At 38.8% G+C, this 23,849-nt stretch overlaps 3 protein-coding genes across 4 annotated transcripts; 2 read left to right on the top strand and 1 right to left on the bottom strand.

Moving 5' to 3' along the window:
- The first annotated feature begins 5,745 nt into the window (after positions 1 to 5,745).
- On the top strand, positions 5,746 to 9,190 carry LOC136354131 (disease resistance protein RPM1-like). Its single transcript, XM_066305810.1, has 3 exons — positions 5,746 to 5,870; positions 5,952 to 8,492; positions 8,999 to 9,190. Exons 1-3 carry the CDS (start codon positions 5,748 to 5,750, stop codon positions 9,188 to 9,190), a joined length of 2,856 nt encoding a protein of 951 aa, XP_066161907.1. The 5' UTR covers positions 5,746 to 5,747.
- A 3,687-nt stretch (positions 9,191 to 12,877) lies between these two features.
- LOC136354130 (cysteine-rich receptor-like protein kinase 44) lies at positions 12,878 to 14,891 on the top strand. The gene is made up of 5 exons (XM_066305809.1): positions 12,878 to 13,036; positions 13,147 to 13,405; positions 13,889 to 14,114; positions 14,229 to 14,379; positions 14,604 to 14,891. Exons 1-5 carry the CDS (start codon positions 12,878 to 12,880, stop codon positions 14,772 to 14,774), a joined length of 966 nt encoding a protein of 321 aa, XP_066161906.1. The 3' UTR covers positions 14,775 to 14,891.
- Positions 14,892 to 17,775: 2,884 nt separating this feature from the next.
- Positions 17,776 to 23,429, bottom strand: LOC136354095 (disease resistance protein RPM1-like). 2 transcript variants are annotated; one of them, XM_066305736.1, is made up of 2 exons: positions 23,182 to 23,429; positions 17,776 to 20,893 (listed from the first exon to the last, which is right to left on the bottom strand). In XM_066305736.1, the coding sequence occupies exon 2, from the start codon at positions 20,881 to 20,883 to the stop codon at positions 18,157 to 18,159; it is 2,727 nt and encodes a 908-aa protein (XP_066161833.1). In that variant the 5' UTR covers positions 20,884 to 20,893; positions 23,182 to 23,429; the 3' UTR covers positions 17,776 to 18,156. The 2 variants fall into 2 exon arrangements, with proteins under 2 accessions (XP_066161833.1, XP_066161834.1); XM_066305737.1 differs by lacking the exon at positions 23,182 to 23,429 and adding an exon at positions 21,539 to 21,692.
- Positions 23,430 to 23,849: the final 420 nt, after the last annotated feature.

The raw sequence follows: 23,849 nt of genomic DNA, 5'->3' as shown, positions 1-23,849 counted from the left end.
TAAACATTTTTGAAACAACTTCAGAACTTTTATATGTTAGAAGTTAAACAGGTCTTAGGTGCCACAAATAAATATGTACAGGTAGTCACTGTTTATGCTTTCATTTATGATCTCACACAATTTCAGTTTAAAACATTTCTTGTGTAAGGAGTAAAAAAAAACGATAAAGCAATAAGAGAGTTAAGCCAGCCAGTTTTAGTACAGTTCTGGAAGTAAAGCGAGCTTAAAATTGTTTAGGATTAACTGCTTCAGTGAAATAATTTAGGGAAGTAAAATATACTTTTCCTTTTATATTTTACAAGTGCAACCATGTTCCAAGAAATAGTCGTACGTGCATATCTAAGTACTAGTTTAAACTATCAGTCAGTGCCCTGCTGATTCATTTATTATTATTTTTGTTGTGAACCACAACAAATTCATTCGTTCCACAAAATGTCTCAGACAAGCAAGTGATATATTATAAAAAAACAAAAGAAAAGGTATCTTCCGATCTAGGACGTGACTGAGAAATGAGCATTTTTGTTTTTGAAGTTTTTTTTTTTAAGAAAGAGGTCATATATTATTATATATATTGAAAGGCACACCGGCCGGCAACCATTCCTGGGGTTTCCCAGTTTACATAAAGAAAGAATCCCTTATATGCCACTCTAAATTAACCGGCTCTCTTATATGCCACTTCAAATTGGCTTCTCCCTTTTATGCCACCGGTTCAAGTTTCTCCTCCCTTTTATGCCATTGCCGTCAGTCCACCGTCAGTTGACCGTTAACTTCATTGTAAAAAGATGCATTTGCCCTTAAGAATTAGTATACAACCAATAATAGGTATTTTAGTACTAATATAGCTAGTGGATACAATATATGAAAATTGATTTTTTTTCATCACATGCAATTTTAGCCATTACCATTACAAATAAATTTTCAATGTAAGCATGAAACATGCAGTTTCCAACAATATTTTTAATATAAAGAGCATTTTTCACTGGTTCTAACAAAATTTTATTCACTCAAAAAGGATTTAAAATAAATTAGTTATGATTTTTTGAAGTTTACACATTTTTTAGTTGAGAGGGCATATTGGTTATTTACGAAAAAAACTAACATTTCACTAACCGTCAACTAACACTATAGTGGTGGGAGTGGCATAAAAGGGTGGAAGAACTTGAACTAGTGGCATATAAGAGAGAAGCCAATTTTAAGTGGCATATAAGGGAACTGGTCAAATTCTAGTGGCATATAAGAGATTCTCTCTTACATAAACGTCTCACAAACAGTGACTCATCTGCCTCCCAGATTACACTACTAAAAGGGCAAAATAAAGAGAAAATTCCCTATATACCCACGAAAGTTCACCTAATTTGTTATATGCCCTTGAATTTTGCTTATTCCCTTATGTACCCCTAAACTTTAGTTTGGATCCCTTCTACGCTCTTTTCGCCAGTTGGCTGTCAGTTGACCGTTAAATTGTTATGCAAAAGTCTATTCTGCCCTTTGTTATGAAAAAGTATAATAAATTAATAGAGTACATTGTTGGAGTGTAGAAATTTGTTGGATGAGACTATTATATTTATGAGTTTGTTATGCACCATATTATCTGTGACAAATTTACTTTTAGATATGACATAAAAAGTTAATATTTATTTATTAGTTATTAAAAGTTTTTTTATGTATGTATTTTGATAGTAATACAACAGATTTGTTGTATAAGACAAATATATTTATATGCTACATAAACAACTTTTAATAACTAATAAATAAATATTAATTTTTTATGTCATATCTAAAAGTATATTTATCGCAAATAATATGGTGTATAACTAACTCATAAATATAATAGTCCCATCTAACAAATTTTTATGCTCCAACAATACACTCTATTAATTTATATGGTTATTCATAGCAAAGGGCAAAATGGGCTTTTTCATAAGAATTTAACGGTCAACTAACGGAAAGGGCATGGAAGAGATCAAAACTAAAATTCATGGGTATGTAAGGGATTGAGGAAAATTCGAGGGCGTAAAAGGGATTAGGTGAAATTTCAGGGGTACACAAGGAATTTTCTCCAAAATAAAATAAAAGAACATCTGGAACAACTCTCGCTAAGAACTGCATAAGCTACTTCCAACTCCAACTCTAGGCGTCCCCATACTTGCAGTCACCATCTTCAGCTTCTCTGTTAACTGATCACTGATCACTAGTACAGATCCTTCTATCTGTGACGGGCTCTAATATGCTTAGAAATAGCGGGCCGTCACAAGGAAGTCATCTCAATCGGGCCGAAAAGTACCCGATTGAGATATGGTCGCACAGACATGTTAGATGGGCATAAAACTTAAGCCCGTCACGGATGACACCTATCAGTGACGGGCCGTAGTTTAGGCCCGATTGAGATAACATTCCATATCTCGAACGGGCCTTAAGTTGCGGCCCGTCACAGATGACCATCATCTGTGACAGGCACCAACTTTAGGCCCGATTGAGACAACATTCCATATCTCAAACGGGCCTCAAGTTGTGGCCCGTCACAGATGACCATCATCCGTGACGTGCACCAATTTGAGGCCCGTTTGAGATAACAACTAGGCCCGTCACAGATGACTCATCAGTGACGGGCTATATACTTAATCTCTATCAGGCATTAACTAAAGCCCGACATATACTTAATCTCTATCAGGCATTAACTAAAGCCCGACACCGATGACTATTTTTCCATTTTTCATATGAAATGTTTATATTTGTAAGTTGACTATAGCAAAATAATTAAGTGCAGTATAATAATTCATTTTATGAGTCAAATTAATTTTACGGGTAGTAAATGATTTCAAATGGAAAAAATGTCAACAACAAAGTTGTATAACTTATCAAGATTTACAACTTTTAGTTTGGTCATTTTTCAATATAACATTTTTTTGAGCAGATTGAATTTGAATTTAAAAATATGACAACTTCAAACAACATTTTCAAATACTAAATGATTTCAATTGAAAAAGTCATCAACAACAAAGTTGAATAACTCATCAAGATCTAAAACTTTTATTTTTGTTATTTCTTCATCCGACGAAATGTTAGTAATATTATTCGCAAAATTTACATATTTGTGTTATAGTTTATAAAACCAGATAAGAGATACGTCAATTTTGTGAACAATGTTACTATCACTTTGTAAACCCCTCCTGGCTACAAGTATTTCTTTCTCAGCAATTCAATACACAAGCTTAATTAACCACTTATCTAGCAAAGCATTATTTAACATCCTAGTTTTAGTGAGGCCAATGCCTCCAAACTCTTTGGGAAAAGCTAGGTCTATCCACCTCACCATATGATATTTCCTCCGTTGCTTGTCACCAACCCAATAGTATCTCCCTCTAACTGAATCAAACCTCTAATGAACCCCTTTAGGTAACTAATAAAAACCCATTGCTTGGGAGCGGAAGGAAGATAAGTAGGCATTGATGTGAACTGCTCTCCCTGCATGGGAGAGGTTGCGGCCATTCCAAGATCCGAATCTCTCCTCCATCTTTTGAGCTAAGAAATACAACTCCTGGTTTAAGATTATGTCAGGTCCAATGGAAAGGCCTAGGTATTACTTAGGGAATTTGCCAATAAGATAGTTCAGTATTGGAGCTACTTTCTTTGTTTCCTCCATCTCTAATCCCAGTGTAAACACCTCACTCTTGTGATAGTTTATCTTCATCCCAGCCATTTCCTCAAAGCAGTATAGCAAAAATTTTGTGGTTATCACTTCACTTGGGAGGTATCAAAAGGGATAAAAATAACAATAATGTCATTAGCATATACAAATGTGTGAACCCCCTAGTGAAAATATTGGGCACTAGGCCAAAAAGAATTCCTGCCTTTTTTGCGCAATCAAAAGTAGCAGCCAAAGCATCACTGACTAAATTGAACAACAAGGGAGATAGGGGATCTCCCTGCCTAAGGGCTAAGACCTCTGTATGTCCTAAAGAAATCACTTCTCTCACCATTTATGTCAACACAAACGCTTCCTCCTATCACACAGGCTTTAATCCAGTCAATCTATTTATCAGGGAAGCCTTTATTTTCAAGCACCTCTAATAAGAAACTCTAGCTTACCTATCATAAGCTTTTTTTCAAAGTCTATTTTCATAATGATCCCTATCTGTTTTTTATATTTCAATTCATGAAGAACCTCATGGAGAATCACACATCCTTCTAATATAAATCTACCTGGGATGAGGGCAATCTAGGTGGAGGATATCACTGATTGTACTACCTCAATAAGTCTGTTTGTAACCACTTTGCTCAAGAATTTAAAGCAGTCGTTCAACACACATATGGGTCTAAATTGTTTTATGTTAGTAGGATCACACAACTCTTAGGTATCAAGGATATTACACCATAATTCAATCTCTTCAAATCTAGGTTACCACTATGGAGCATTATGAACATCTCATATAGATCATTCCTAATTTCAGTCCAAAAAACTCTATAAAGGAGGATATTGAACCCATCAGGGCCTAGGGCAGTGTTCAGTTTTGCTAGCTTCTTTCAACACCTTATCCAACTTTTTAATGCTGAAAGGTCAAACAATCTGGATTCTCTGCTCCTCACTTAGACATAACTCATTCTGCCACATCCTTTGAAACAATTGAATTGTAGGGTTTTCATCAGCTCTAAACAGGGATTTGTAATAGTCTAGGATGTGTTTAGTTAATTCTTCTTTGGTTGTCAGCTCTCTGCCATCAACCTCTAAGGTTGTAATTGTACATTTCCTTTTCCTGTCATTGGTCATTCTATGGAAAAACTCTATGTTTTTGTCCCCCTTCAGCAACTCTTGATCTCCACATCTTTTGTGCTAAAAAAGTTCTTCCATCTCATACATGTGTTCTAGATTTTCTTCTAGCTCATATATCTTATTCTATTCCTCTATCGACAAATCTTAGATGAATGCATAAATATAGGATTAGATCTAACCTTGATTCATGGCTTGTGTTACTGATTTAATTGAGAAGTTCTACAGTATGAGCCTCATCTAGTAGTCTCATTATTATCATATAAGTCTGACTATGGTCTACGAGGTCTTAGATAGAATTTTACTGACTTTATATACTTTTAACCTTTTGTTTTTTGATACGATATACGGCAGGAGGACTGCCGGTTATATTAGAAGGAATAAAAACATAGAAGAGTTCTTTACATTAGATTAGATCAAAAACACGAAGAAACGAAAAAGAGAGACTAGGGTACGAAAGGAGAGAAATAACATTAGGGAGGTTTGAAGGCAAAATTCCATAGATCTATGTCTTCTCGAATTTGGCCAGCTACTCTTGATGAATGCTGGAAAATTCTTGCGTTTCTTTCGTTGCAAATATGCCACCAGGAAGTGGTTAGGGCTCCAACCTTAGATTGTCGTTGCTTTGCAATTGTCGATGAATAAAGGTAAGTGAGCCATTCTGTGATCGACCGTTTGGGGGATGCGTTTGAAAAACCCAAGCTTGCCGATATGGTTTTCCAAACTTGTCTCATACACTGGAAAGTAATGCCATGTTTTTCGGTCATGATTGATTGATATGATTCTCTAAATGTGAGCAGCGCTACATCTTTCATACAGAGAACTAGAGGATTATTATATTGATGAGGCCACTAATCTCGCCCATGAAATCAACTATTAGATAATATAAAATTGTTTCCAATTTTCAACATCAAAGTAAAACTTTGGGTGATATTTTTTTTTGCGAGGAAACTTTGGGTGATATTTGTCTGTCCATAACATGGTAATATGTTTATTTTATTCAGCACAAATGGCAGAGGCGGTCCTCCTTGCTCTAACGAAGATCGGTGATGCTTTAGCAAATGAAATCGCTAAAGAATTGATTGCCAAACTGTCTGAAAAGGTTAATAATCTGAAGGATCTGGATGAGAAGATTGAGCAAATGAGGAAGCAAGTGACAACAATGAACAACGTTATATTGCAGATAGGCACGGCATACCTCACTGATGAAGTCGTCAAGGGTTGGATTGGGGAGGTGAGGAAGGTGGCCTACCGTGTTGAGGATGTCATGGACAAATACTCGTACTACTCTGTGCAAATGGCGGAAGAATGGTTCCTTAAAAAATACTTCATCAAAGCATCACATTATGTTATTGTTTTCACTGAAATTGCTAATGAGGTAGTCAAGATAGAGAAGGAAATCAAACAAGTTATAGAACTGAAGGATCAGTGGTTGCATCCATCCCAGCTTGTTTCTGACCCGCTCACTGAGATGGAAAGACAGAGGTCCCGGGACAGCTTCCCAGAACTTGTGAAAGATGAAGATCTTGTGGGGATTGAAGACAACAGGAGACTGCTGACTGAATGGTTGTACACCGACGAGCTGGACAGTAAGGTGATAACAGTGTCAGGTATGGGCGGACTGGGGAAAACCACCCTGGTCACAAATGTGTATGAACGTGAAAAGATCAACTTCTCTGCTCATGCATGGATGGTTGTGTCTCAAACCTACACTGTGGATGCTCTATTAAGGAAGCTGCTTTGGAAAGTTGGTTACACAGAACCACCACTGTCAAGTAACATTGACAAAATGGATGTGTATGATTTGAAAGAGGAAATAAAGCGAATGCTCAAAGTTAGAAAATGCTTGATCGTACTTGATGATGTCTGGGACCAAGAAGCATACTTTCAAATACGTGATGCATTCCAGAATGACCAAGGAAGTCGCGTAATAATCACAACACGGAAGAATCATGTGGCAGCTCTTGCTTCCTCAACATGTCACCTTGATCTCCAGCCATTGAGTGATATTCATGGCTTTGATCTATTCTGCAGAAGGGCATTTTATAACATTAAGGACCATGAGTGTCCCACGGAACTCGTGAAAGTTGCCAAATCTATAGTTGAGAGGTGTCAGGGCCTTCCACTAGCAATTGTGTCAATAGGCTGCCTCTTGTCTTCAAGGTCACGGTCACATTACGTTTGGAATCAAGCATACAATCAACTTAGAAGTGAGTTGTCAAAGAACAATCATGTCCAAGCAATTTTAAATATGAGCTACCATGACCTGTCAGGAGACCTAAGAAACTGCTTTTTGTACTGCAGCCTATTCCCGGAAGACTACCCGCTCTCCCGTGAGAGCCTTGTGCGTCTGTGGATTGCAGAAGGCTTTGTCCTGAGGAAAGAGAACAACACACCAGAGGCAGTAGCTGAGGGAAATCTCATGGAATTGATATACAGGAATATGCTTCAAGTTAAGGAGAATGATGAGCTAGGTAGGGTGTCTACCTGTACAATGCATGATATTGTGCGAGACCTGGCCCTTTCTGTTGCTAAAGAGGAGAAGTTTGGCTCTGCAAATGATTTGGGCACAATGATACATATTGATAAAGATGTTCGTCGTCTATCATCTTATGAATGGAAACATAGTGCTGGTACTGCACCAAAACTTCCACGTCTTCGAACCCTAGTATCACTTGAGGCAATTTCATCTTCCCCAGACATGTTGTCCTCAATTTTTGAATCAAACTACCTTACTGTTCTTGAGCTTCAAGATTCAGAAATCACTCAAGTTCCACCATCTATAGGGAATTTGTTTAATCTACGTTACATTGGCTTACGGAGGACCAAGGTTAAGTCACTCCCAGACTCCATTGAAAAGTTGCTGAACCTCCACACTCTGGACATGAAGCAAACAAAGATAGAGAAGCTACCACGAGGAATCACTAAAATCAAGAAGCTAAGACACTTGTTTGCTGATAGATGTGTTGACGAGAAGCAGTCGGAGTTCCGATACTTTGTAGGAATGCAGGCACCTAAAGATCTATCCAACCTGAAAGAACTACAAACTCTGGAGACTGTTGAAGCCAGCAAGGACTTAGCTGAGCAGTTGAAGAAACTCATACAACTAAAAAGTGTATGGATTGACAACATAAGCTCTGCTGATTGTGATAATATTTTTGCTACACTGTCAAATATGCCGCTACTTTCCAGTTTGCTTCTTTCTGCAAGGAATGAGAATGAGCCACTTTCTTTTGAGGCTCTCAAGCCAAGTTCCACAGAACTCCACAGGTTAATTGTCAGAGGGCAATGGGCCAAGAGTACATTGGACTACCCGATATTCCGTAGCCACAGTACACATCTCAAATATTTATCCCTAAGTTGGTGTCATCTCGGGGAAGATCCACTGGGGATGCTTGCGTCGAACTTGTCGGACCTCACTTATCTAAAACTGAACAACATGCAGAGTGCAGCAACATTAGTTCTTCGTGCAAAGGCATTCCCCAAACTAAAGACTCTTGTCTTGAGGCAGATGCCTGATGTCAAGCAGATAAAGATCATGGATGGCGCCCTTCCATGCATTGAAGGTTTGTACATTGTGTTGCTGCCGAAGCTGGACAAGGTCCCTCAAGGCATCGAGTCCCTTAACTCCCTGAAGAAGCTCTCCCTGTTGAACCTGCATAAAGACTTCAAAATCCAATGGAATGGTAATGAGATGCACAAGAAGATGCTGCATGTTGCACAGGTATGTTTTCTTTTGTAATAGTACTGTTGTTGCATATTTGCTTGCAGCTAGCTGTACCTGGAGTTTCTGATAACAATAAGTTCCGTTCCATTCCTAAAACGACTAGTTGCAACAGAGTTCCGTTCCAATAGAGTACCACCTGTAGTCAGGAAAAAAGATGTTTGCAATCTATCTTTCAAAAAACTATTTTCTAGTTGCAACAGAATGTGAACTTTTATGGAAGATCCTAAGATTAACACTCTATTATCTTAATCTATAATCGTTTCCATCTGTATGAATTTGAGTTCCAATAGAAAATGAATTTTTGGAAATGAAAAAAAGGATGAAACACGGGAACTAGTAAGAAAATTCACTGTTTGCCACTACGACCTGTGTAAGCAGCAGTATTTAGATGATTTGTGGTATCACACAGTGTGTATTGCATTATAGCATTCAAAATTAATATCTGCATATAAATTTCATGTCTGGATATAATCACAGAACTTTTATGTCATTTCAAATGTCAGGTGAGAACTACAGCATGTACTTCACTGTGCAATGGGGATGAACTTGGTCTCTCAGGTATCTTTTCAGTTTCTAAGGATACTAGTATTCGGTACACTAGTTTATCTCTAATGAAAAGGATAAAATATTACTACCTTATAAAGTATAAACAACCATGCCTCATGCATGGTTGGCCATTACTAGCACAACCATGAAGTGTATAAGCTTGTTTGTTTGTGATTGTTCGGTGGAAATTTATTCTAAATATAAACCACAAAAGTACATTGTCGGCTGCCTGTTATGAGAAGTCCTAGTTCTAGTTGGCCATTGTCAAGCATGATTGGGGAACGGTTAGCTGGATCCACAAATTAAGTTCAGAGTTATGAGGGAATCTCACTTTATTCATTTTGTAGTTAAAAGGAATGGCTATGGATAGAGTTCCAAAATCTAAATGTGATTCATTGGTTGCATGTATAGCATTTGTTTATTGATTCACAATTTTAGATGGAACCTGGAAGTTACATATACCCAATATATATGGATATGATCACTTGAACTACTAGCCTAGAGCACGTGCGTTGCAACGTAAAACAAATTGAGTTTCTAACTTATTATACCAATTAATAAGCATTTATTTTTACTATGATTTCTTATTTAACAAGTAGATGATTTTAAATTTTGGAGGAGCCAATAGTGAAATGAGGAATGATTTGCTGAAAGGTGATGTAATAGTATAGATTTGTGTGGTCCATATGTTAGTGACAGGGGTGGTGTGGGAATGGACACCACCACTACTAACATTTTAAGTAGTGTAGATTATACATTTACATGTGTACACAATTACGGAATGTTCAATTCAGGAGTCATCTGTGAAAGGAGTCTATCTAAAACCAGTGCACATACACGGCCTGAGTCCTGACCGCAAAAAACAAATCTTGAGCTGAAACATGTTTTGACAGTAACTTATTGGTAGTATGCATGTGAAGTTGTGAACCAAACAGTAATTATTGAAAGTTTCAAATTCAAGATTTTCTGTGTGGGGGAAAATAAAGATTTGGTACTCTCTAAATTATAATTTGAGGAATGAAGAAAGCCTTGAAACCATAGTCATAAGTCATAACAGAAGCGTATGTTTGTCATGCATGCATGGTGGTAACAAGTAAGGCACAAACATAGTGCATGAGTCTAAAACTTTGCATCCTTGTTTTACACTTTCAATAAAAAAATGAATCCATAAATTAAATTTCAGATGGAATTACCATGATGTCAATTTTTGGGAACCAGTCAAGTCAGTTGAGGTATCAGGATGTTTGAGTGGATGAGTTGTAAACATACACAAAACCACTAACTCCAAAGTTGATTAAATTTTTTGGCGAAGTACCCCTTGTAAATGTGGACATCCACGGCATGCGGTTTATAAGATAATTAATAACAACAGTGTCCACATGTTCTAAACTCCAGCTAGTTCTATATAAGTCACACATATAACCACAACTAGTTTAAATGACACATTAAGTTCAAACCTCAATTAAAACTAATATATATTATAGAAGTAAAACAATATAGTATTAGTGTGCAATAAGGTGAGTTGATGAGGGTGTTACTACCTGACATCGCATATGTGGCAATTTATCAGACAGCTATATTTGATGAATGGGACCAAATTAATGCGCATACTTCTATTAATAATAGCTCCAAAACTCCAATTAGTTATTAGAAAATTATGTATGTAAAATACAAATTTTAAACCCATTACATTAGAGTAATTGCAAGGGATCCAACTGTGATCCAAGAATCAATTATTATTATTTTCTAATAAAGGCATATCTATCTATATATCTATCTATCTTCTATCTATTATCTATTATATACTAAAAGTCCATTAAACATTAAACATTCTACAAACGCTCTCAAGCCGCCATGTGAGATTTCTATAAACACTCCTAAATCGCCATGTGGCTCTCTAATAAATTATAAGAAAAAAAAATCCAAACAACAAGTTCCACTTAATCACGGTGGACCCATTATTTCTCAAGCTGCCACGTGAGATTCCTATAAACACTCCTAAGTCGCTACATAGCTCTCTAATAAATTATAAGGAAAAAAATCTAAACAACAAGTTCCACTTAATCACGGTGGACCCATTATTTTTTACCATTAGATTTATCTGACAATGTAAAAACATAAAAAGCCCACTTTCCATCCCTTCACGCCACGTACCTGTATCAACCTCCACGTGTAGATACGTACGTATCTCTCCTTCCCTCCCTCACATCCTCTCCTATTTTTTCCCCTAAAACTGACAACGTTATATATTATAAAAATTAGATAGCTTAACAATTATAATTTTTAAAGTTCTTTCAGTTGTTCTTTTATTTATAATTCAATAAAGAATTCAAGTTTCATATTATCTATATTTTACTATATAAAAGTGAAATACATCAGTTGGATATTATATAGAAACCAAACAAGAATAAGACATTATAAAAAGAATTTGACGATATGCTTCATTTTATCTTAAATCAATCCACATCATCAAAATTGATCAAACTTCCTGTAGAGCGCTTTTTAAGTAACCATATATCATGTCTACAGAAAAAAAAATTCGGTGGTTCCATTATTTTTACCCATTAGATTTATCTAAAATTTACCAATTAAATTTATCTCTAAAAAGCTCCACATCTATAATGTGTACGTGCAAGTAAGTAGTTACATACGTACTAAAAATAGTACTACGTACATATGTACTTACGCACACCAAACCCCACATCTTTCTTTTTTTTCTTTTTCCCTTCCTCACTTAAATTAGATAAAAAACCAAACTAATAATTCAATGAGCACATGTGTCTTCAAGCACCTAAGATAAGAAATAATACTAATTGCATTCTAACAATCCTAAGATGCCACGCAACGCTTTAATAAATACCACAAAATCTAAGAATAAAAGTAAAACACCTTGCCATCAATTTACGCTTAAACCGGTGGATCCATTATATTCAACCATTATATTAGATCTATCGAAGTAATAAAACAATTAATCCCTCCCTATATACATACATACACAAGATATGTAAAAAAGAAACAAAAAGTGTGTATATACCATTCCCCCTGTATGGTAGGGTTTTTTTTTCAGCGTTAGCTCCTAGTGATGTTGTCGAGGAAGCCATGTCATCCTAGCACCACTCGACACCACCCCACCAATTTTCATGAATGTATTTTTTACTAACGACGATGTAAAAGCCAGTTGGGTGCTCATATAAACGCATGCATAACCAATTAACCATCCTGTGAATAAACATACACACATTATCTACAAGAGGAAAATATTTGTAAAACAAACCAAAATTTATATAGATCCGAGAGACTACAATATATTCACCATGAAAAACATACATACATACATACATACATACGTACGTGCGTGCGTGCGTGTACGCACGTACATACATACATAGTTGCATACATGCGTACGATCGAAAATGGCACGTGGAACCACATTATATCCCTTTATAATTATGCCAATATCATCTTGATAGTGTTAATAATTAGCATAAACAATTTTGACAATATAAATTATTCTTTCGTATATTACCCATGAAAATGCATAAGTGAATTAGATGTATAATAAAAGAAAAAAACCAAAACACATATTAACTCGTATATTTGTGAAGGATGGTGATAATAAAGTGATTTTTTAAATATAATAGACATTATCATATAGTATCTCAAAGTTTATGGTCTATTTTACGGAATAAATATTTTTTTATTCTAGGTAATGATTCTTATAGTGAATATGGTGAGATATCTGTTAGTATTCTTTTTATAAACAATAAGTGAATTGCATGCGCAGGCTTCCTTCCTAGTTCTCTTGTTAATATCTTGAAGGTCTTGGTTCATCAGAAATGGAAGATGTGGCATGTAAACATGCTATACTGGAGGACAAGTTAGAGGCTCCAAGTGCAACTCCAACAAGTCTGCCACTTGAGTTTTTGAAAGCTATCACATGTAGTTTTGCTGATTCTAGAGAAATTGGAAGAGGTGGATATGGAGTGGTTTACAAGGTACGCATTGCCAGTTGTTTCATCCACTTTGAATGCTTGCGCCAATCAATAATTGTTTGAAATTAAGCATTAAATCTCTATTCTAAAAAAGCAGTGATTCGATCTAACAGGGACTTCTACAAAGTGGGAAAATGGTTGCTGTGAAGAAGCTTTTTGATATACATGTATTGGACGATAACAAATTTCGAAATGAAGTATGTTATTTGATGGATGTCAATCACCCAAATATAGTACGATTTTTAGGATATTGTGCTGAAACAAGGATGGAAGTGGTGCAAGTAAACAAAAAGTATGTTATGGCTGAGCTTCCAACAAGGTTGCTCTGCTTCGAGTATCTGCGTAACAAAAGCCTCGATACTCATATTTCTGGTATGAAAAGACAATTCATGCTACATTCTTTTGAAATTAAATTCATGTTTTTAGTTAACACATAAATATTTTTCTTATAAGGATAAACTCAAGTTCGAGCTCATACAGTGTATTGTTAGAATATATACTTATTCCAATCACAAATGCTTATGTTGTTGAACACACACTATGTTAAACTCTTAAAACATCCAGTATCAACATCTTTTTAAAAATTTAACATTTTTGGAGGATTAAAAATATGTGTGCTTCATGAATATAGTGTTTGTAGATTTATTTCCGCAGTTTCTTTCATATAATGCTAATGTTATTTAGTTTTATAAGTATTTACAGCTTAAATTAATGATCAAGTTATATTTAGGAGATCATGCTGGTATGCAAAATTGAAAATAGCAAAGTATCTCTGGCCAAATGGACAAATTGGACTAACCTACAATATATCTTCCTGTTTGTCCATATAAATCTTCAAATATGTCTACTTTTCAGACGAATCATCTGGTCTTGATTGGCACACGAGATATCAAGTAATTAGCGGAATTTGCCATGGTTTACTTTACCTTCATGATAAATGCTCCATTGTCCACTTGGACCTCAAGCCTGAAAATATACTAATGGATGATAATATGGTGCCAAAAATTGCGGATTTTGGTTTGTCAAGGATCTTTGCTGAACAAGAATCTCGAATTATCACCAGAACTCGTGTGGGATCTCTGTAAGCTAAGCCACTGGAGATCTTACCTTTTTTTTTCATCGGATATATATTCCTTACATGACATCTGTACTTATAGTAGCACTTTGCACTGATCTAATTAATGTTATGATGCAGAGGATATGTAGCTCCAGAATACTTGTATAACGGATTAATCACAACCAACTCAGACATATTCAGTTTTGGTGTTTTAGTCATAGAGTTAATGACAGGGCGTAAGAATTATCCCCAGAGTGTTGATACATCTTTTCAGTGCTTCACTGAGAAGGTAAGACGATGAATAAGCCCTTGTTCAGTTCTAAACTTTTTCTTCAAACTTCCAACTTTTCCATCACATTAAAATTTTCCTACACACACAAACTTCTAACTTTTCCATCACATCGTTCCAATTTCAACCAAATTTTCAATTTTGACGTGAACTAAACACACTATACCTACCCTTCATATATAAGCTGCCATTCCGTCTCACCATTAATTGCTCTCTGCCCGCAGGTGCTTGAAAGCTGGATGAAAAGGCTAGAAACAACAGCGCCAACGTGTAAAGTGGAAATTTACAGACAACAGGTAAAAAGATGCATTGGAATTGGGTTAAACTGTGTGAACCCTATCCCAGAGAAGAGGCCTACTGCATTGGATATAATTCGAATGCTTAATGAAGCATAAGGTACAGACTACATAGATGTATAATAGCAGTGATGAAAAAGGGTCACTATAGTCCAGATGTAACCACCCATCCAAGGCAGGAAATTATATCTAATTAGACTGAACAACATGCAGAGTGGAAACACATTGGATCCTCACTTCTTCATGCCGCAGAGGCCTTCCCCAAACTGGAAGACGCTTGTCTTTGACGTCAACTAGATAAAGATCATGGATAGTGGCCTTCCATGCATAATGCATTCAAGTATTCAACCAAGGTTTGTGCATTGTGTTGCTACCGAAGCTGGATAAGGTTCCTTGAAGAAGCTCTGGCTAAGGAACCTCCATAAAGACTCCAAGACTCAATGGAACAAGAACGCGGAATGCACCAGAAGATGTTGCATGTTTGCATAAGTCCGTCTGTAGATGTAGTAGGCTTTCTTTACTTGAAGAAGGCCCTTGTAATTTCTGTGTTGCTTTGATTGTTTTGAGATTTATTTCTTGCAAGAAACATGTCCCGGTTTTATCAATGGCATTTGCATGTCGTGTCATCAATGTTAGAAGATCCTGTTCAGACTGCATTGCCTTCCCAGTGACTCCTGGTCCTTGTCTGACAACAGGGCTTTCAATTCGCACCTATATTGGTCCAGCTTATAGATGGTCAAATGGGTCGCCTGGCCCGACACGACCGGGCCTGAGCTGAGGTCAGACAGGCCATGCCGGCTTGACCTACACGCGGGGCCATGCCATGCCAGCCCACGGGCTACGCACACGGCCCAGGCGCAGCCCAATAAGACTCGGGCTGTGCTGGCCCGGCCTGAAGAATAAGTCTATTTTTTCTCCCTCGACTCTTTGGGCTGTCTTCATATGGCTGGACAATAAGTCTATTTTGTATTACTCATCTCTTTAGGCCTTGCCTTATATGGTTTATTAAGTCTATTTGGGATCCCTCTACTATTTTTCTTCGATCATGCCATGCCGGGCCAGCCCATCGTGCCAAGGCATCGGCCCAGGCACAGCCCAACTGTCAGGTTGTGCCGTGCTTGGGCCTAGCCAAATGGCCGTGCCTTTGGCTGAGCCATTGGGTCCTGGGCCTTATGGCCATCTATAGTCCAGCTCCACGCATAGTTGAGTCCATGTTGTTCTTTAATTTGCTCTGAAATTGGCTTTGTGTTTCTACAATACACCAATCATATTTGCAGCTGTAGGCTACTGAGAAGACCTGTTCAAAGCATGGGAACAGGCCAACCACGACGGAAATGTGACGGAGTATTTGAGCTATCGTGTCCCTTTTTTAGCCATGATGCTCCTGACCAATTTGATGTTACTCAAGTTCAACTATTTAGCAATCCATTAGAAATATGGATTTTTAAAGAGATTTTTTAACAAAACATGCATAGGGACAGGGTTAATCATATCTTCAAATAACAAGAATCGCTTTGGTAACGCAATAAATGTTGGTGGTAAAAGCCTACCCACGTCTGCGGGCCACATCTGAGTCATTTTGTTTCCCTAATGCCAAATTCACCTGTTGCATGGAGGAGTTTGTCTCACGTTGATGATCACCTTCATTATGAATAGAATACATGATAATTTTGAGAAGCATGTATATGCGAAATAAAAATATCAAAAGACACTAGGGCATCGTTGGAGATTAGCATTTGGATATGACACAAATAAGAATATCACAGGAGAGTACAGTAAGCCTATAAGTACAATGCTGTAGAAGATTAAAAAAAAGGTAAATTGCACTTTGCACCAGCTAAAGTGCATATTGTTTCGCTTTGTACCAGGTTTAGCACTAGGATACATCATCAAACCTACCAAAAAATCTCATGAAATTTCATAAAATCCGAATAAACCTCGTGAAACCTAGTGTACTATAAATACATCCACTCAATTTGTTGCCATTCACTCAATTCCTCGTGCTTCATGGGCATCTAGAGTGGTGAGATGAATTTACCCGATGCCACTTCAACAAGGGCGCATTCCTCATTTGCAATCAAGAATTACACTAAGCTGCAAGTGTTTAGAATTGCCTTGTGTTTTGCGTCAAGATTTGCCACTCTGCTCGTGGAAGGCAGGAGGAACACACCCTTGCCAACATGGCATGGGGTAACTCTGTCTCCATCTCGCCATGCTGGACGCTCACATGGCACGAGAAGTTGAGCAAAATTCCATTTTCACAGACAGGCACTTACTGGGAAAATCAATTTTTGTAGGCGACACGCCAGTGTCGCGCTCCTCCTGCCATTGCGGAGGAAGGAGGTCGGGGCGACCTCTGGCCGAGAGAGAGGAGGAAGGATCCCGTAGCTGTTGAGGCCCACCACAGCTTCTCGACCATCACCATGACGCCGGAGTCAAGCTCCTTAGATCTGAAGCCCCGTCCGGCAGCCACTGAGACCCACCGCTGCTCCTCAACCATCACCACCATGTTGGCGTCGAACTCCGGATATGGAACCTTGCCGCCCCCAAGCCGGCCAAATTACCCGTTCTAAATTTCGTTAGTTTCAAGTACTGACTGAATAAAATATTCTATGTCAGTTAGAGATTCAAATACTGACTGAATAAAATGTTCTATGTCAGTTAGTTCGATTCGGTTTTGATTCCCCTGGTGATAATGCCCGCTCTGCACTAGAGAGGATTCGGCTTCATGTTTTACCCCTTCTCTCAATCTGGGATCGGCACTACTTGAGAGAGAATATCAGGTGTTGCACAACCTGATATCATGCTCCGAAACTCAAAAACTGCATCAAAATATACAAACAAAAAGGTAAAAAAATTCTGAGATGTGCAAGACGACTACAAATAGCACCTCAGAAAAATCAACTCTAAAATTTGATGTGCACGTTAAGAAACAAAAAGACAAATCTGTGCTCCAAACTATGCACAAATTACTATATTCACGTAATGCTTTGTTCTTCGGCAATTATCTCCATGTTGTACACATAACCCCCTTTTATCCTAATTGTTGATTCCAAAAACCTGCACAAGCAAAATTCCTTCCCAGAAAAGAAATGACATGTGATCAAATTACAATTATAAACACTTCATTGAGATGACTATAGTACAGGTACAACGTATTGCCAAATACAATTCAAAAGGATAAGATAAAGTTTTACATATGAAATAAATTAAGAGGGAAATACAACCAAGAGTATCCAGCAAATCTCCTGCCGTTTAATGTTTCAAAAAAAAAAAGAAATACAACCAAGAGGATAGAGGTACTTCCTGACAAAGAAGTCTTGTGTTTCAGGACTTATTAGAAAGGATAACAAGCACATTTTTAGCATATAGCTACCAAGAAAAAGCTAATGGCAAAAGGCACCAAATTCACATTGTTGATGTTTGCGTGTGCATGCACCGAACACGGATGTTATTAGCGGAGGAAAATAAATGGTCAAACTTAGATGCGGAGCTCTATGACATTTGTCATCTTGTGGTGCGTTCCATTCTTGTCCCAATCAGCCTTGAAGTTCTTGTGAAGACCCAGTAGGCACAGCTTCTTCAGAGAGCCAAGGGATTCGATGTTTTCAGGAACCTTATCCAGCTTTGGCAGGTAGACCACATATAAACCTTCGACAATTGGAAGAGCACCTTCCCCAATCATCAGCTGGCTGACATTGGGCATGTGCTTCAGCACAAGGGTCCTCATCTTAGGGAAGCAACCTTCAGAAATAACCAATGCCTCTACACTGCTCACCCTGTTAAGGCTCAGAAAGACAAGGTTTGGCAACTTTGGCGCAAGTAGCAGCAGTGGATCTTCCTGAAGGCCACACCAGCTCAGAGCTAGATACTTGAGATTTTTGCCATGGTCCTGGAATATTGGGCACTGCAGCATTGTGGCAGCCCAGCGTCCTCTCACAATCAACTTATGGAGTCGTTTGGACTCCGGCTTGAGAGCCTCCAAGCGAAGTGGCTGGTTTGTATCGCTCGCGTTTAGAAGCAAGGTTGAGAGAAGTGGCATCTTGGACAGCGTAGCGAAAAGCTTTGCAGAGTGTTCGGCATCCACACTGCTAATCCACACGCTTTGCAGTTTCCTCAGTTTGTCTAGCTGGTCTGCCAAGTCATCACTGGCATGCACGGTCTCGAGAGTCTGCAGCTCTACCAAATTGGAGAGCTGTTTGGGTGGCTGTACTCCAACAAAGTACTGGAACTCTTCCTGCTTATCATCCAAGTATTTATCAGCTAGAAGGTGGCGTAGCTTCTTCACCTTAACAATGCCTCGTGGTAGCCTCTCTATCTTTGTTTGCTTGATGTCCAGTGTCTGGAGGTTGGATAGCTTCTCAATAGACTCTGGGAGTAACTTAATTTTAGTACGCCGCAAACCAATGTACCGCAGATTGAACAGATGCTCTATAGATTTTGGCACTTCAGTAATTGCGGAATCTTGCAGCTCAAGAACTGTAAGGTAACTCGATCCAGTGAGTATTGAGTTCAACATTTGAGGAGTGGATGTTACGGCTCCAAGTGAAATCAAGGTGCGAAGAAGCGGAAAATTCAGTGTTGACACATCACTGTCCCTCCATGCGCAGGATGATAAACGACGGACATCCTTTTCCATCTGTATCATTGTGCCATGATCATTTGCAGAACCAAACTTCTCATCTTTCGCAGTGCAAAGAGCCAGTTCACGCAAGATATCGTGCATCTTGCAGGTGCTCACCCTGCCAAGCTCATCATAATCCACAACTTGCAGCATGTTCCTGGTGATGAGATCCATGAGATTTAACTCGGCCACATCCTCCGGCATGTTGTTTTCAACGCTCACCACAAAGCCTTCTGCCACCCATTGCCTGATGAGGCTCTCCCGTAACATGGTATAATCTTCAGGAAATAGGCTGCAGTACAAGAAGCAGTTTCTAAGGTTCCCTGGCAAGTCATTGTAGCTCAGGTTTAGAATTGCCTGGACACTGTCTGTTTTTGCTAGCTCGCATCGGAATTGATTGAATGTCTGAGTCCAGGCATGTTCTGTCAATTTCGATGACATCAAGCTACCCATAGATACAATTCCTAGCGGCAGGCCCTTGCACCTATCAACAATTGATGTTGCCACCTCCTGAAGCTCTGGTGGACACTTCTTGTCCTGTCTGTTACTGAAAGCTCTTCTACAGAAGAGGTCCAAAGCGTCTGCCTTGCACAAAGGCTGGAGTGCAAGGTGACGCTTTGAGGGTGCAAGTAATGCGACATCATCTCTCCGTGTTGTGATGATAACTCGGCTTGCTTGGAGATTCTTGAAGATGTCGTGTATTTGATCATACACGTCCTTTTTCCAGACATCATCCAGCACAACCAAACAGCTGTTGTAACCTTGGAGCTTCTTCCTTATTTCACTTTTCAGATCATGGGTGTCCATTTTGTCCATGGCAGCTGACAGTGGATCTTCTGTGTACCCTATCTTCCGGAGAAGCTCCCTCAGCAAGGCATCTATGGTGTAGGTCTGTGACACAACGATCCATGCAGCAACTCCAAAGCTCTTCTTCACCCTTTCGTACACGTTAGCAACAAGAGAGGATTTCCCAAGTCCACCCATTCCAGACACGGTTATCACGGTGTTGTCTAGCTCATTACAATCGAGCCATCCAATCAACTTTCTCCGGTTCTCTTTGATCCCAACGAGATCATCGTCTTGAACTAGATCCGGCAAGCAGCTCTGAGATCCCTGTCGGTCAATCGCAGAAGGGTTCCCTTGAACCATCTGAACAGAAGGGAACCAGTTCTGCTGAAGTCTCTGAACATGCTCGATCTCATCCTTTATCTTGGTAATCTCACTAGCAATTTCACTGAAAACTTTAACATGATGTCCGCCTCTGAAGAACCTTGTCAGTGATCCTTCTTCGTGCAGTTGAAAAGCGTGGTATGAGTACTTGTCCATCACATCCTCAACATGGTAGGCAAGCTTCCGCAGCTCGTCAATCCATCCCTTGACAACATTGATGCTGACATTCTTGGCATCCAAATCTTCTATTACTTTGTTCATCATTCTCAGTTCCCTCCCGATATGCTTCACATTTTCTGGTAATTCTCTCAGTTCAGTTACTTTTGCAGACAGTTTTTCAATGACAAAGTTGATGGCTTCATCTCCTAATACGCTGCCAATCTTCGAGACGGCAAGGAGCACCGCCTCTGCCATTAGCTTAGGGCTGAACAACAAAAACATGAAACATGTTAAAGAGTGCAGCAAACATGATAATGAATTTATACCAGTGCAACAGGAGAGCTGCTACAGCACTAACATTTACATCTTGCATCAATATTTTCACCACCCTATTCAGCTATTCCCAAATCCAACTTTGGACTATCAAAACTACAGAAATAACAGGCAAGTTCCATAAATAAATACCATAAATCATAAAGAGTAGTCCACATAGAATGCATATGTTTTTTCCCCAATAAAACACTTTACCATTAACCCATATATCTGAATGGGCAGTTATACGATAGATAGTTTCATATCATAAATACATAAACTTTAATCATATATAGAGGACCCAATTTATTGGATTGACAAATGTGATGAACAAAAAGAAACTAGCTAATTAGACTAGCTATTTGCCCCAGTCGTATTGTCATCGGTAACATAAACAAGACCTTTCAAAAAGGAATAATCACATAGCCAAATATACACAAAACCCACATATTAGCAATCCAAAATTCCAAGCAAGCAGGATGGCTGGAGCTACCATTTGAAGGGCCTCAAAAGATGGGGAGAGAGATAGTGCATGAGGAGGAAGAGAGGCCACCCCCTTTCTATTGAGATAAAGATCTGAAGAAGGAACCAAATTAACCTCCGGCGTGTTTACCCTCCTCCATCCATCTTCGCCGTCGAGGGAGGAGCCCCTTTGCCGCAGCATGGGCGGCGACCTCGCCGTCGTTGACCGGGGCTTCGGGTCCCGATGCTGCCTCCATGGCCGTACCAATGTGGATTTGGAGTTTGGCGGCGGCGGCGGAGGCCACCGGAGTTGGTGCTCTCCGGGTCGCCCGATTACTTTTAACGGCCAGGATTGCATCAAGATTCGCGCTAGATTGCTACCCGAGTCCGGGCGACGGCGCTGCCTAGGCCAAATGCGGCGGCGCCTTTGCCTCGCCGCCCCACCACCATCACAGATCGCCGGAGCTCGATGGTGGTCGCCATCGCCATCGTTGTCGCTTCATCGCCTGTGAGTTTCTTCGCCGCCTTCCTCCCTCACTCCCTCACCTTCTCTCTTCCTGGACAGATTGAAGACATGCAAAGCTCCCTTCTTGCCCATTGAAATTGACACAGCCTCCGATTTCTTAATTTTTATAAGATGGACGTAGATGAGTCAATGAATCATTCGTCTTATAAATTATTCAGATGACTCACATGATCCATGTAATAGATTGTAGCACAATCTGAAGCTGACAATTTGGCAAAGTGCGGATTGAGTGGCAAAGACCATTTGATGTGATAATCTGAATTTGACTAAGCTATTATGAATCGAGTATACGTTTGAAAATTGCATACTTCCTTCCTTTTATCTAAGGAAACCAATGATGTCATGCTCTTGCAACTGCCGGGCTGCACCCTTTACTTATACTCGGGAGAATTACTGAACGTTAATATTTTTTTTTATAAGAAACGACGGTAGGAGCTCTGCCAGATTTTGATTAGAGAGAGAAAAAAAACAACAGGATACAGAATAGGAAAAGGTGCTGGTGCACCCAAAAAGAAAATTACACTCGCATCAAGGGGTCTGAAAACTGTTCTACCCATGTCAAGGGAGTATTATGTAGGCAACTTCTCTCAGCAACGTGAATATTAGAAGGATCTAATATCATAAGAGCACTGTAACATGTACTAAATTTTTCTTACTAAATTTTTACGAACAATCATCTTATGATTTAGGTATATGGAAGTTATAAAAAATCTAGATACACTCATAACATGACACATCAGTGTTAGTAAGAATTTAGTAAGAAAAAGTTAGTACATGTAGCCTTATTCATCAAATAATTAGAAGGGGTGAGGCTTCGAACCTAGACTATATGCAACTTCTCTCTCGGAGTTTTTGGACTTTTGAAACACTCTCTTATTTCTCTCAAGCCAGACGTTCCACCAGGTGGTTAAAAGCACACCTCTAACCGCAACCTTTTGCTCTTTTGTGCCATTTTTGTTGATCGCGGACCACCAAAGCCGAGGTGCCTATAGGAGGGGTAAAGCTAGCCAGGGCACAGGTTTTGCCACAAACAAACGATGTTCCACAGACGCAGTTGGACATAATTAACAAACGTGAGACATCCAAATGGAAACGTGTTTCAAAACTTTCTAGTTAAAAAACATAAAAAAAACTCAAAAGGAAAAGAAAAGAGCAAACTAAGAAATATTAGCTGGAGGATGCTAGAATTTCAGGTTCATTTATAAAGAAGATCTTAACTCTTAAGAGGATATTTATTTTGCGTCAGTACTAACCTTGTAGAACCAAGGGGCGCAAGCTGCTTGGAATTCAATCGAGGAGGAGATGATTTCTGACAGGATGTGTGGTGTGGTTCAATTCCTTGCTGGGTTGGGTACTTGGGTACTGTGTGGATTTATATGGACGAGTTGACTTGACCTCTTCATCCCCTGCAAATGCGAACAGGCCTGCCTGACGCCACTTGTAATGTACATCAATATGTAAGATCCAATCATGGCATTGTCACTTTGAGAGAAGATTTGGGGATTGAATTGATGCATTGACTTGGGGTCAATAGGCCATATAAAAAGAATACAAGAGTATGAGAAAAGACCAAAATACCCTTAGACACACTAACACACATACTCTCTCCGTCAAAAAAAAAAAAAGACAAACCCTGGTTTCCGTGTCTAACGTTTGACCGTCTGTCTTGTTTGAAAAAATTATGAAAAAAATTAAAAAAGATAAGTTACGCATAAAGTATTAATCATGTTTTATCATCTAACAACAATGACAATACTAATTATAAAAAAAATTTCATATAAGACGGACAATCAAACGTTGGCACGGGAACCCACAGTTTACCTTTTTTTGGGACGGAGGGAGTACATACTTAACAGGCATCAGCTCATGGCTGACAGACTCTCCAACTAATGGGAATGGAAGCTACGAGCATAATTAACTG

Source organism: Oryza sativa, chromosome 11 (genome assembly GCF_034140825.1).
Source record: "Oryza sativa Japonica Group chromosome 11, ASM3414082v1".
NCBI classification, from domain to species: domain Eukaryota; kingdom Viridiplantae; phylum Streptophyta; class Magnoliopsida; order Poales; family Poaceae; genus Oryza; species Oryza sativa.
Note: the sequence above shows the minus strand (reverse complement) of the source record. Positions and strands in the feature narration are given on the sequence as shown.

Coding starts and splice junctions, on each gene's coding strand:
- LOC136354131 (XM_066305810.1), top strand. CDS start 5,748: ATGGTAATATGTTTATTTTATTCAGCACAAATGGCAGAGGCGGTCCTC. Junction 5,871..5,951: donor TTGCCAAACTGTCTGAAAAG/GTTAATAATCTG, acceptor GTTATATTGCAG/ATAGGCACGGCATACCTCAC. Junction 8,493..8,998: donor AGATGCTGCATGTTGCACAG/GTATGTTTTCTT, acceptor TTCAAATGTCAG/GTGAGAACTACAGCATGTAC.
- LOC136354130 (XM_066305809.1), top strand. CDS start 12,878: ATGGAAGATGTGGCATGTAAACATGCTATACTGGAGGACAAGTTAGAG. Junction 14,115..14,228: donor AGAACTCGTGTGGGATCTCT/GTAAGCTAAGCC, acceptor GTTATGATGCAG/AGGATATGTAGCTCCAGAAT. Junction 14,380..14,603: donor TTCAGTGCTTCACTGAGAAG/GTAAGACGATGA, acceptor CTCTGCCCGCAG/GTGCTTGAAAGCTGGATGAA.
- LOC136354095 (XM_066305736.1), bottom strand. CDS start 20,883: ATGGCAGAGGCGGTGCTCCTTGCCGTCTCGAAGATTGGCAGCGTATTA.